This window comes from Canis aureus, chromosome 25, assembly GCF_053574225.1.
Source record: "Canis aureus isolate CA01 chromosome 25, VMU_Caureus_v.1.0, whole genome shotgun sequence".
NCBI classification, from domain to species: Eukaryota; Metazoa; Chordata; class Mammalia; order Carnivora; family Canidae; genus Canis; species Canis aureus.
Genome location: NC_135635.1, coordinates 19,878,112 through 19,891,564, shown reverse-complemented (window position 1 = coordinate 19,891,564; position 13,453 = coordinate 19,878,112). Strand labels below are relative to the sequence as shown.

Genomic DNA, 13,453 nt, shown 5'->3' with positions numbered 1-13,453 from the left:
GAGAACACCTTGAAGTTCCTCCCACGTAACATAATGGTATAATGTAAGTTTGTTAACCCTGAGTGCTCAATAAACTCTTCTTAAAATTTCACATTTAAAATTTTCAAAACTGGAGATCCCTGGGTGGCTCAGCGGTTTAGTGCCACCTTAGGCTCAGGGCATGATCCTGGAGACCCGGGTTCGGGTCCCACATTGGGCTCCCTGCATGGAGCCTGCTTCTCCCTCTGCCTGTGTCTCTGCCTCTCTCTCTCTCTCTGTGTGTCTCTCATGAAAAAAATAAATAAAATCTTTAAAAAATAAATAAAATAAAAATTTCAGAACATTTTAATGAACAAACGTTTGTTGTTTCAGCAGACTTTTGAGAGTTTCAAGAGTAAGGAGTCCTCCAAATTCATCTGAATTAACTTGGAAAAACAAAGAAAAGTATTTAGCTTCATAAAGATTTCTTCGAAAAAATTTTATCTATTATCTATCTATCTATCATCTATCTATCGAGAGAGCATGAGCTGGGTGGGGAGGGGCTGAGGGAGAGGGACAAGCAGACTCCCTACTGAGCAGGGAGCCCTATGAGGGGCTCCACGGGAGACTCCATCCCAGGACCCTGCGGTCATGACCTGAACTGAAGTCGGATGCTTAGCCAACTGAGCCACTCAGGTGCCCCTACTTCCATAAAGGTTTTAACTAGGATATTCTATTTAATACTTTTGGTAAATATATCAATGTATTTCCCAATCCTGCTCTTCTGGGTCCTGTATTTCAATGAATGAAGTCATCATCCTCCCACTTCAACTCAAAACCTCAAACTCTTGTTTTGACTTCTTTTTCTCTTTCCCCCACTCACATCTACTTAGTTTTTACTCATACCAGTTTTATTTTTACAGAACCTCTTGCTTGTCTTATTTTCAATCTCAAAGTATGCAGCATTATTGAAATTGCCTTTCTAACTCAACTCCCTATCTTTGCTTTCTTATCTAATCCATCCTACACAATAATGTCAGATCAATTCTCTTAGTATACTGTGCAAATGCTGATGTTCTGCTCCTATAATTTCCCATTATCAGCTCAGTTTTTGGAATATCCCATTCTGATATTCAATACTCTCAAGGACCTATTCACAATATAGCTCTCTAGCATTATTTCTACAACTACCTTTTACATTCTCTAAACTCTTAGGTCCTTTAACCTACCATACCCAAAATGTTTCCTTTATCTAGGATGTACTTTTATCACTTTCAATATGTCTAAGAATTTTGCCTCAGCTGTAAGAACTCAAATTCTGAACCCTTCCCCAAAGCCTTCATATCTTCATCCTCTGAATTTTCACTTTATTTAAAAATTTTTTTTAAAGATGTTATTTATCCATGAGAGACACACAGAGAGAAAGAGGCAGAGGCACAGGCAGAGGGGGAAGCAGACTCCATGCAGGGAGCATGACATGGGACTCGATCCGGGGACTCCAGGATCAGCTCTGGGCTAAAGGGTGCGCTATACCGCTGAGTAACCCGGGGTGCCTCTTCATAGCACTTTATATATATCTTCCACATTGTATAATTTTGATCGTGTATTTAATTTTCCATTTACACTATAGTCTCTTGATAGATTTCAAGCTCCTTTTGAGCAGGCTTTATAGGTACTTTATCTTGTTATATCCTGCACTCCAATTTTTCAGTAAGTATCCACTGAGTTATTTAATCTGTGTGTAAGATTGAAAACTCTTGAAACTTCAGGTGTAAGATGTGTGAAGGAAGGAAATTTATTCACCTTTGAATAATATTATGCATTTGTAAGTCTAAAGAAGAGAACAGAGTTTAGTAATTCCAAAACTATTGTCATAAATTTGAAGCTGTAACATAGGGTTTCCTAAACACTCATTAAAACTCATTACCTTATATATCATGTGGCGACTGATTAATTTCTCAAATTAAGAATTTCATGTAGGAGGCACAGATACAACAAAATCTAACAGAGCAACTTCCATGATCTATTTATTATCTTGTCTGTTTTCTGGTTCTGATGATTTGACTGGCTGTTCCATAGGAAACATCCAATGCAGGAAGCAGTAGAGCTGATTACTGCACACTGCCCTCTGGTGAGCCACAAGGGTAATCTAGAGGGGAAAATTGAGGGTTGAGAGTATAACTCACTCTCCATGTCCACGATGCCCACTGGTGCCAAAGAATGATGTCACATTTTGTGATGTGATCACTTCTCTCAATTGTGCTCTCCTGAGTCTACCAATTCTTTCCATGTAGGTCATCAAACGGCCATCAGCTGGTAAAACTTTCCTCTTCGCTTAGCCAAAAATGGATCCAGAATAGTTGTAATGAGTCTTACTAAACCAAGAATTAAAAAAAAAAAATTACTATTACTTCCACCACATTTCCCTGCATCTTCAAATATTGCCAAGGCACTGAATGAAAGCAATGATAAAATATATTCTTCTCAGTTTGTAAGGAAAATGGAGTCTTAGTAATTGCCGTGCTAAATTCTTCTATGTTCTCATTAACAAGTTCTATATAAAAATATAGACCTTTCTCATTCTTAAAGAGAAGTCCAAAACCAAATAACCAACTTAACAGCATTAGAAGTACTGTTTGACTTGGAAGGATCACAAGCATATCTGGCTTTTGACCATATTAATACTGCCATGTTGCTGGGTGATATTCATTTATTCATTACCACTTGACCAAATACCATCTAGGACTGAAGGGATAATTAAAAGTTTCAGAACAGACATGCAACTGCTCAAAACTCATTTTCTAGGAAGAATAAAAACAAATAACCCAGTGACCCAATGAGGTGTTTCATTGGCTTCTGCAATCAACTGTATTTACTGTTTGTGTGCAATGATGTTCATTATTTTCTCATCTTATTCTTTATTTTGGGAAACTACATTTTGTGCGAGTGACACCAGTAATGGGTAATCTTCAAATAGATGGAAATTTCCTTTCTGAAGAAGAAAGAAAAAGACTTGCAGAAACATAGAATAAGTGCCATCTTGTTGTTTTATGGCATGCTAATCTTGTTTAAAAAAGAAAAGTAAAAAAATAAAAATAAAAAAAAGAAAAAAAGAAAAAAGAAAAGTCCTCTTTAATACAAATTTTGACTCCTCAAACTCCAAGAAACAGGCCTTGCTTTAGAAGCATACTCTAACCTTCTAAAATAAAAGTGTAATTTTTCCTTATGTTCTTTATTATGTAGCTGAAAGTTTAAATGATACTTGAACTAAAATCCTTTCTTGACTCTCAATCTTTTAATTTTCTGAGGTTGTTTACATGCAAAGTCCTTAAACTAGTTTTTACTTATTGTTAATTTATGTTACTTTCAAGTGAAAAAACACTCTGTGGGAGGTTTTATACTGGTTTCTCCTGAGTTGTTGCTTAAATGTGGGTAAAGGGATTCCTGAATTCAGAGAGAAGTTTAAATAAAATAGCATGTAAGCTCCTTTGACTTCCAGAATTCTTTTTCCAATGATATCGTACACTGGTGAACAATTTTTAAAAATTTTAAAATATTAGTTATATGTGTAATATGTATTTAAACTGAATCTTTATGCTGTTATATATTATGTAACTGAAAAGGTACCATGAGGAGAAATGGTATAAATAAAATTTGTCTTTCACCACAGAAATAATGTTACTCAGGCTTTGATTACATAACTACCAACTTTATGTCTAGTAACCATTTAATCAAACAGAACATATCCTGCATTTTGCACTGTAGTAAATCTTTCTAAAATAAATATTTACAAATCAAATAGGGAAATGGATAGCACTGTATATGAATCAATACAATATTATAATCTATTATAGGTTCTTTTCTTCTTCTTCTTCTTCTTTCTTCTTCTTCTTCTTTTTCTTCTACTTCTTCTTCTTCTTCTTCTTCTTCTTCTTCTTCTTCTTCTTCTTCTTCTTCTTCTTCTTCTTCTTCTTCTTCTTCTTCTTCTCTCTCTCTTTTTTTTTTTTATGGATACCAACCAAAACGTGAAAGACAACCACCATGGTCATAGAATTTAAAAGGCTTATTTAAAAATGATTTTGATTAATAGTGTATTTATGCTGTTGACACCTTTTCTTCAAATAGGGCTTTCCAATTTTATTTTATTTTATTTTATTTTATTTTATTTATTTTATTTTATTATTTATCTTATTTCATTTCATTTCATTTCATTTCGAGAGAGAGTGAGAGAGTGCATGTGTGCTGGTGTGGGTGGTGGTACCAAGGGAGAGAGAGAATCTTAAGCAGGCTCCATGCTCAGAGTGGAGCCTGATGTAGGGCTCTATCTCATGACCCTGAAATCATGACCTGAGCCAAAATCAAGAGTCAAACACTTAACCTGCTGAACCACTTAGGTGCCCCAGGCCCTCCCAACTAAAATAAAAATAAACATTGTTTTAGAGCACTTTTAGCACCATAGCAAAATTGAGTGGAACTATATAGAGTTCCCATATCTCCTTATCTCCACACATACACAACTTCCCTCCTATCCATATCCTACACCAAAGTGGTAAATTTGCCATAATCAGTGAACCAACATTGACGCATCATTATATCCAAAGTCCATAGTTGACATTAGTCACTTAGTGTTATAAATTTTATGTGTATAAGGTATACAAATGTATAATGACATGTATCGTACAGTTATAGCAACATACAGAGCATACTTATTTATCTACTTACCTTCTGAAAGACATCATGGTTACTTCCACTTTTAGCAATTGTTAATAAAGTTGCTATAAAGATCTGTATGCAAGTTTTTTGTGTGGACATATTTTCACTAGGGTAAATAACAAGGAGTGTGGTTGCTAGAATGTATGGTAATAGTATTTTTAGTTTTGTAAGGAACTGCCAAACTGTCTTCCCAGGTGACTGTGTTATTTTGCATTCCCACCAGCATTTGGTGTTCTCAGTGTTTTGGATTTTGGCTATTCTAATAGGTGTGTAATGGTATCTCATTGTTTTAATTTGTAAATCCCTAATGACATATGATGTTGAAAATCTTTTCATATTCTTGCCATTTGTACATCTTCTTTGGTGAGGTGTCATTGAAGTTTTTTAATTGAGTTGTTCATTTTCTTATTGTTGAGTTTTAATAGTTCTTTGTATGTTTTGGATAACAGTTGTTTATCAGATGTCTTTTGCAAATGTTTTCTCTAAGATTGTAGCTTGTTATCTCATTCTCCTGACATTGTCTTTTGGAAAGTAGAAGTTTTTAATTTTCATGACTTCTATCTTTACAATATTTCTTTCATAAAAATGCCTTTGGTGTTGTATTTAGAAAGCCATCATCTTGGGATGCTTGGGTGGCTCAGCAGTTTGGCACCTGCCTTCAGCCCAGGGCATGATCCTGGAGACCTGGGATCAAGTCCCACATTGGGCTCCCTGCATGGAGCCTGTTTCTCCCTCTGCCTGTGTCTCTGCCTCTCTCTCTCTCTGTGTCTCTCATGAATAAATAAAATCTTAAAAAAAATAAAAAAGATAAAAAGCCATCACCATACTCAAGTCATCTATGTTATTTCTAGGGGATTATAGTTTTGCATTTCACTCTTAGGTCCATGATCCATTTTGAGTCATTTTTTTTGTGTGCAGGGTGTAAGGTCTGTGTCTTGGTTCATTTTTTGCAGAATGTCCAGTTTTTCCAGCATTATTTGTTGAAAAGACTAAGTTTACTCCATTGGATTGCCTTTGTTCCTGTCAATGACCAGTTGACTCTATTTATGTGGGTCTGTTTTCAGACTCTATTCTGATTTGTTTGTCTCATCTTTCACCAATACTAAAGTACTTATTACTGTAGCTTTATAGTAGGTCTTGAAACTGGGTACTGTCAGCCCTCCAATTTTATTATTCTTCAATATTAAGTTGGCTGTTCTGGGTCTTCTGCCTCTCCAAATAAACTTTAGATTCAGTTTGTCAATATCCACAAAATAACTTGCTGATATTTTGGCTAGAATTGCACCGAGTCTATAGATTAAGTTGGGAAGAACTGGCATCTTGACAATATGGAGTCCTTCTATCCATGAACATGGAATTTTCCATTTATTCAGGTTTTTTTTTTATATATAACTTTCATCAGAGTTTTGTAGTTTTCTTCTTATAGGTCTTGTACATATTTTGCTAGGTTTATATTGAAGTATTTTATTTGAAGGAGTGATAATGTAAGTGATAAATATATTTTCAATGTAAATTCTACTTGCGTATTGCTGGTATATAAGAATGTGATTGACTTTTTTATACTAACCTTGTATCTTGCAACCTTGCTATATTCACTTATTAGTTCAGGCGTCTTTGTCCATTTATTCAGATTTCCTATGTAGACAATCCATCTCTCCTTCTCCCTCTGCCCTCCCCCACTCCTCCTCTGGCTTGGAATCTCTCTCTCTCTCTCTCTCTCTCAATCTCTTAAAAAAATAATAAAATAAAATAGGATAAAAATCCAATAAGAGATAAATAAAAGTCAAGAAATATTTTGGGGTCTAATTTTTACATAGGAGATAGGAAAAGGGATAGGGTAAAAACAGTTTCTCATTTATTTAGGAAATATTTACTTCTTTCTCTTGAGAGACATTGTTTTAGATGTTAAGGATACAAAAATGGCACAAGGTCCAATTAAGATTTTAACTATTGGTGAATTGTGCGAATGAATCAGATATTTGAGATGTATGGAGAATACAGTAGCTTATAAAGATAATAAGATTGCATGGCTATTGTTAAGCAGCTCTACAGAAGGATAATGATCAAAAGCTGGCTGGGAAGTTGAGGAGGCCTCTTTGGTCACATATAAAGAAGCTCTCATTTCCTGCAAGGAGAGGCTGAAGAAAGCTCAGGACCAAGACCAAGACTTTATAGTCAGAATGGCTGAATTTCAAAGATGGTTACATGCCAATCAAGACAGATGGTCCTTGCTAAGCAAAACTGAAATGCTAGGCTTGCCATGGCAGGAAGATGTTGGAAGGGGTAAAGGCTCAAGAAAATAGGCAGGCTGGACTGGATACACAAATATGGCTGGCAGACTGTTTGATGAATATGTTCCACAGGAAGACTCAGTGGATATGCAACTTATCAAGGCTAAAAAGAATATGTTGGTGAGAAAAGCCCCAGGATCTCTAAACAGTAGATTGGTAATGCCAGAGACGATAGTAGGAGAAGTCATTATAGAACTTGACACATTAATAGCAAAGGAGATGATAGGACCCTGAAACAAAAAGGCCAGAAAGTGGTATCTACCAGCTAGAAGCCAGAGGTGTTCAATTATTTCAATGACCAACAAGTCAGAGTGACAACCAGAATTCACAGGGTTACAGAAAATGTTAATAGAATGTGACTGACCCTAGGGGCAAATAGATGGGCAGTAACAATGGAATCACTCAGCATATACTGGTAGAAGAAATCAAGGATGGATACCTGGGTGCCTGAGTGGCCCCCACATTGTAAATGTCATAATTCCAATATATGGATCTGTGTCAGTTTTCAGGCCCAGATTCCATTAATCAAAATGGCTATGTCCCCATGGGGATGAACCCTGTTATACCATGGCAAATATACCTGGTTATGATTCCCATTGTTTATCCCTAAAAAGATCAAAGGCTATTTACTCAGGAAATGTGTACCCAAACATTTCAAAAATAGTTGGACACTGAGTATTAGTTGACACTGATACCAGGAAGCCTAACACATCATCAAGGCCCCCCAGTTAGAGTGGACACATACGAAAGGCAATTGAAAAAATGGGAGTTCTGTTAGAGGTTTAGCTTATAGTGGGTTCACTGGCTGCAACAGAGACTGCATGGGCCACAAAGCCTAAACTATTGAATATTTGGTCCTTTAGAGAAAAAGTTGCTGACCCTGGATCTAAAGGATGCATGAGTGGTGGTCCCCACTGGATGGGTCATGGAAGATGACCATAGACTACCTCAAGCTCAATCTAATCACAGCCACTGATGATGCCAGATGTGGTATCTTTGTCAGAATTAATTCACTTTGTTAGAGTGGATTAATACAGCCTTAGGTACACAGTATGTAGCCAATGGTCTGGTGAATGCATTTTTTCCTATTTCATTCAGATTATAGGCTCAGAAACCATCCAGTGTACATTCACATGGCAAGCATAATACAATATTAATAAAACAGCAGCAGTAATGAAGTAGAGGAAAAAGGGTTAAAGGGTTTCTTACCATACTGGATGTGAGAGGGACTGATGGTTGTTCTCTAGTATATATTATCCCTTCCTCTTTCTTAATAGAATCCTTGAGTTTTAGCAGGCTGCAAAAGCTGCTCAGCTGAAGAGGGCATTTCCCAGCTTCCCTCGTAACATGACTATATGGCAAAATTCTAGTCAATGGGATGTGAATTGAAATGTATGCCTTCTGTGCCCTCCACTTAAAAAGAGGTATTACCTTCACTTCCTCCATTCCTTTTTTCTTCCAGTTAGAATGCAGATGTGATGGCGGGGGCTGGATCATATTAATTAGATCATGCAAAGAAAGCCATGTGTTAAAAATGAGAGAATAACAAGATGTAAGGAGAGTGGGTTGGATCTTCATGGAGCCTCCATACCAGCCCTAAATTACTATGCTTATGTTTGCATGGAGATAGAAATCAAGACTTCTATTATTTAAGCCATTACTATTTTTCAGTCTGTTAAAATTGCTGAAACTAGTGTCCTAACTAATGCAGATTATGCAAAAGCAATTAAGTGAGGTTGGATAAAAAGGTTTTGTGGAAGATGGATAATGAGTTTGTTCTGGAACATATAATTTGCCAGTGGGACATCTATGTGCATGTCTCATAGGCAGCTCTAAAGTGTATTCTGAGCTAAAAAGATAATTCTGGGCTTAAAAAAAAACTTCTATGGGATCATAGGTGGATAATATGAATGGGTTTTATGGACATGTAGGATGTATTAATGTAGATTGAGCAAGAAGATTTTATACAGAAGACACCAGTGTATTCCAGAATCATTTGCCTTAAGGAGATAAAGTGTGTGGAGAATAGAAAAAATTACTCACAGAGAATGGCCAAATCTGAGTGAGAAGAGAATAAAGGAGGGAGACTTGCAGACAGCTAATTGAAGTAGAGGGTAAAGGAAGATGACCCTATGAATTGGAATGAAGACAATAAGAATGGTCTGAAGAGTCAGACAATCAGTAGAGAATAATTTTGTTGAGGTCGATGGGGGAGTGGATTTCTATAGAGACAGTCACTGGTAGTCTCAAATCCATGTATATTTTAGTCAATACATATAACTGGGAACTATTTATCTATCTTACACTTACATGCAGTAATGTTAAGCATATTCATGTCACTATAGATTGTTAACAATAAATCTTCATGCTACATAAACTTGGAGAACATGTTGCCTATCCAATATTTAACACAGACATCAAGGATTCATAGCATTTTACTGGAAAACGAAGAGCATATCATTGTTCATACTCCTTGTAACAGGGTTCATATAATCCATATTTTACTCAGGAGCCTGATTATCAAGTATTTTCATAAGAACCTAGATTTGGGGTATCTTATAAATCTAATTTTTCAAAAAAATAAGTTTGTTAAGGTAAAGCTAATTTTATTGTTGCTTAATCTTTAGGTATTATTATTATCTAAAGGCATTATTAACCTTTGTTACATTGTAACTTTTGGTAGAAAAATTAGGCAAACTATCATAATTATAGTGTTTAAGATACACATCATAAGCAAAGATTCTGAGAAAGGTATTAAAATAACAAAATCTTATAATATGAATAGCAGGCAAAACAATGCCTTAGCTTTTAGAGAATTTACCTTTCCCCTCCCAAAAGCAGTGGGTATCTGGCTTATTGCTAGAAACAGATTTAGACGCTGCAGGTTTGATACATCCTGTACCTTAACATTCTTGTAACTTTTTATCCTTATAATTATGCTTTTGAACTTAGAAAATTATTATCAAAGCAAAATTGACTAGTCTTTTATTTATTTATAATTTACAGTGCTGCCAGGTACTCTTGAATTGACAATATAAGAAATGCACAGGCAGAGTCAGACTCTGATAGGGCTAACTTTCTTTCAGATTTTGGGATGATTTTTTTTCCTACTCTAGGTTAATGTTTGGTTTAAGGATACAAAATTCTCTTTAACATCAGAATTATTTAATATCTAACTTAAAAGAAGAGAAATAAATGGAAAGGCTTTCCACTGTTCATATGTAATACTTGGCTTCTCTGGTTAACTTAAAAGAGTGATCAAACTCTCAGGAGAATGCTGAGTAGGGTTCCATCATGTTCTTTTAAACCCCATTTTTCAAACTTCAGAGTTTTCTCATGATGTGTTAATTTTGTGGTTGCACCAAAACTTTTGAAAAAATTTAATTTAAATTCAATTTATCTTTGTTGTCTTGCATGGCTTTCTGCCCAGACTATTGCTTGTTCCATCTGCATAAGTGGTACAGCAACTTCTAAAGAAGCAATATAATGGTTTAATATAGATGCAAAGCCTAGCTTACTTTTTGATTTTTCAGTATCATCATAAAAAGTAGTGTTTAGCAGCCAGAGATGTGACATGCAAGTATTGGAAATAATGTGAATAATTTAGGTGTTAGAATTAATTCAAAAATGTAAAAAATATTCCAGCATTGATTTTTAATGTTTTAGAAAGTTTAATTCCACTGACTCCTTTTTATAAAGGATAGAATGGAGAGTAAAGGCAGTAGCGTGGACACATGTGCTTCCCATCTATAGTCACCATATATCTGAGTTATTTGGAGATCATAGTTAAAGGCGACTGATCATGTAAATTAAATTAGTTTCTATCAACTTATTATAATGATTACATGGATGAAATGATGGCTTCTCTTGTATCTTTTTCTGGCTTGGGACTTCTGTTGTACTGTAATAGAAGCAGTTCATATTTTTTAAAGACATATAGTTGACATACAATATTATATTAGTTTCAGGTGTACAACATAGTGATTCAACATTTATGTACATTATAAAATAATCAGGACAAGTCTGGTTACCATCTGTCACCAGATTTGATTTGTTTGTTTTGTTTTTTAGATTCCATATGTAAGTGAAATCATATTATATTTGTCTTTCTTTGTCTTATTTAGCATAATGCCTTCTAAGTCCATCCATGTTGGTGCAGATGGCAAGATCCTATTCTTTTTTATAGCTGAGTAATATTCCACTATATATGTTTCACAACATCTTTATCCATTCATCTATTGATGGACACTTGGGTTGCTTCCACATCTTGGCTGTTGTAGATAAAGCTGCAGTAAAATAGGGCTGCATATATCTTTTCAAACTAGTGTTTCCATTTTTTTTCTCATATACCCGGAAGTAGAATTGCTGGATTATATGGTACTGCTATTTTTAATTTCTTGAGGAACCTCCATACTATTCTCCATAGTGTCTATATCAATTTATTTTCCCATCAAAAGTGCATGAAAGTTCCTTTTCTCTAGATACCCACCAACACTTATTATTTCTTATCTTTTTATACTAGCCATTCGGATAGGTGTGAGGTGATATTTCATTGTAGCTTTGATTTGCAAATTTTCCTGATGATTGGTGATGCTGAACACTTTTCCATGTCTGTTGACCACTGTATGTCTTTGAAAAAATGTCTGTTCAAGTCCTCTTCTCATTTGTTAATCATATTTTTTTGGTGTTCAGTCATATAAATTCTTTATATATTTTGGATATTAACCCTTTATTAGATACATCATTTGCAAATATCTTCTCTCATTCAGTAGGTTGCCTTTTTATTTTGTTGGTTGTTTCTTTCATTGTGAGAAAGCTTTTTAGACATTAAAGGAGTGGTTCTTGTTCAGCTATGAATCAAGCCAAACTGTGCAAACCAAAATGGTGGCTAATGACAATGTACAAATGAGTGTGAGGTTAGGGATTACGTATCTCCTATATAATGGAGATTTCCTAAATGCATTAGGTGCTGTACAGAATTCAAAGGAGACCTGATTAGAGGAGGGGCCAGTAAGGTGCTTATTAAAGACTTTCACAGTTTACTCTTTCCATCTATTTTATATAATATTACAAATCTATACTTGAAATAATTTCTATTGGTTTAATGTGAAAGCTGAGTATCATATAAATCTTAAAGAACTGCTCTCAGGGACATTATATCATTTTTAATCTCATTCTGGCATGAACATGGCATGGAAAGGGAAGAAAGTAGAAAAGTTCTTTTCCATTTTAAGAAAATGACAAGTAGTCATTTTCTGACATTTGATATGAAGCTAGAGATACAAAATCCTTCTACCAGTTAAAAGACTTGAGATGAAAGTAACAGAAAACCTAATTTAAACTGGATTGAATAATAAATGGAAATTGTTTAGATAAATGAAAAGTCTCATGGAGGTGAGAGAAGCTTTAGAACTGATCTGATCAAAGCTTCAGCTCCATTTCTCTGAGTTATATCAGTTTTGTTCTACAATCTGTATCTGCTTTTATCCTCAGACTAGTTTCCTTCATGGTCACAAGATGACTGTTAAAAGTAGAAATTACATGCTCTTCACTTATATCTTCAGGAAAATAGAGAATTCCTTCTAACAACTACTGAACAATGGTCCTGAGTATTGTGCTTGTCAGATCATCCCTGAAACAATTCTTATGGTTTGGGTAATGCCATAGTTGACTAAGACTGGATTTGCCAGCCCCCATTAATTGCGATGTGGCGTTTGGCGAAAGAGTGAAATTCATGTTTGGATAACAACTACCATGCCCACTGTAGTATACCCTTTTGCTGACCAACCACTGTAATTAGTAAGTGTAATTAATGAACATATTCTGTCTCTCAAAGTGTTTTAGCTTCATCTGGAGTTCCACAGGTTCTAATAACCAGTGACAAGTTACCTAATCCCAACAAATGCAAAATGCAATGGAAGAGAAAGGACACAGTAATTGCAATGAAAACTCCCAACTAAAAAGAGTATATCTGGAAACTACATAGTAGTCACTGATCCTTGTCATACTCTATAGATAGGAATAGTGAGGACTCCTGAATGGCAGTGGTATGAGTTCTTTGGGCAGGTACTGTTTTGCTCTCAGTGTCCTTTATGGCCCCATCTGAGCTGGTCATTGGGGAAGATGCTCTTTTCAAGAGGTTATACTATTTTGGCAGCTTATTTCCTATTAGGTTGAGTGCAGAAGTCTGAGGACTGTTTTAAGATTAAATAGTCATCATGGGTTATTATTGGTCAGGCTTGAGGTTTATTTAATAATCTATTTTCCCATTAAGTTTTTGAACTATTTTCTTCTTGTTACTTCTGTAGGCAAGTGACAATAGACAGAGACCATATATAGTCTAACTTTTTGTATCTTGGAATTTCTCCTTCCTAGTAGCTCTTCATACTTTGCCAGTCTGAATTTAGTTTAATGCACCCATCTTGAGATCTCAGTTTAATGGCATCTGCCCTGGGAATATTCTAAAAAGGAACTTGCAGTGTGGAGAAAAA

The 13,453-nt window shown here is 35.3% G+C and overlaps 1 protein-coding gene and 1 long non-coding RNA gene across 9 annotated transcripts in view; one reads left to right on the top strand and one right to left on the bottom strand.

The window, feature by feature from the left end:
• Positions 1-13,453, bottom strand: part of LOC144297047 (uncharacterized) — a 44,358-nt gene that overhangs the window by 24,220 nt on the left and 6,685 nt on the right. For 4 of the 6 annotated variants that reach the window (XR_013364100.1, XR_013364099.1, XR_013364096.1 and 1 more), the window contains one exon: positions 1,731-2,333. The exons of 1 other annotated variant lie outside the window; for it this stretch is intronic. Coding sequence is in view for 1 of the 5 variants with exons in the window: in XM_077870599.1 (XP_077726725.1) it covers positions 2,331-2,333 (3 nt within the window). In the remaining 4 variants the exon portion in view is untranslated. Of the gene's footprint in view, positions 1-1,730; positions 2,334-13,453 lie in introns of those variants that run through there. One more of the 6 variants, XR_013364097.1, reaches the window with a different exon arrangement.
• The window catches only part of LOC144297048 (uncharacterized), a 42,581-nt gene that overhangs the window by 24,486 nt on the left and 4,642 nt on the right, over positions 1-13,453 (top strand). The window lies entirely within an intron of this gene.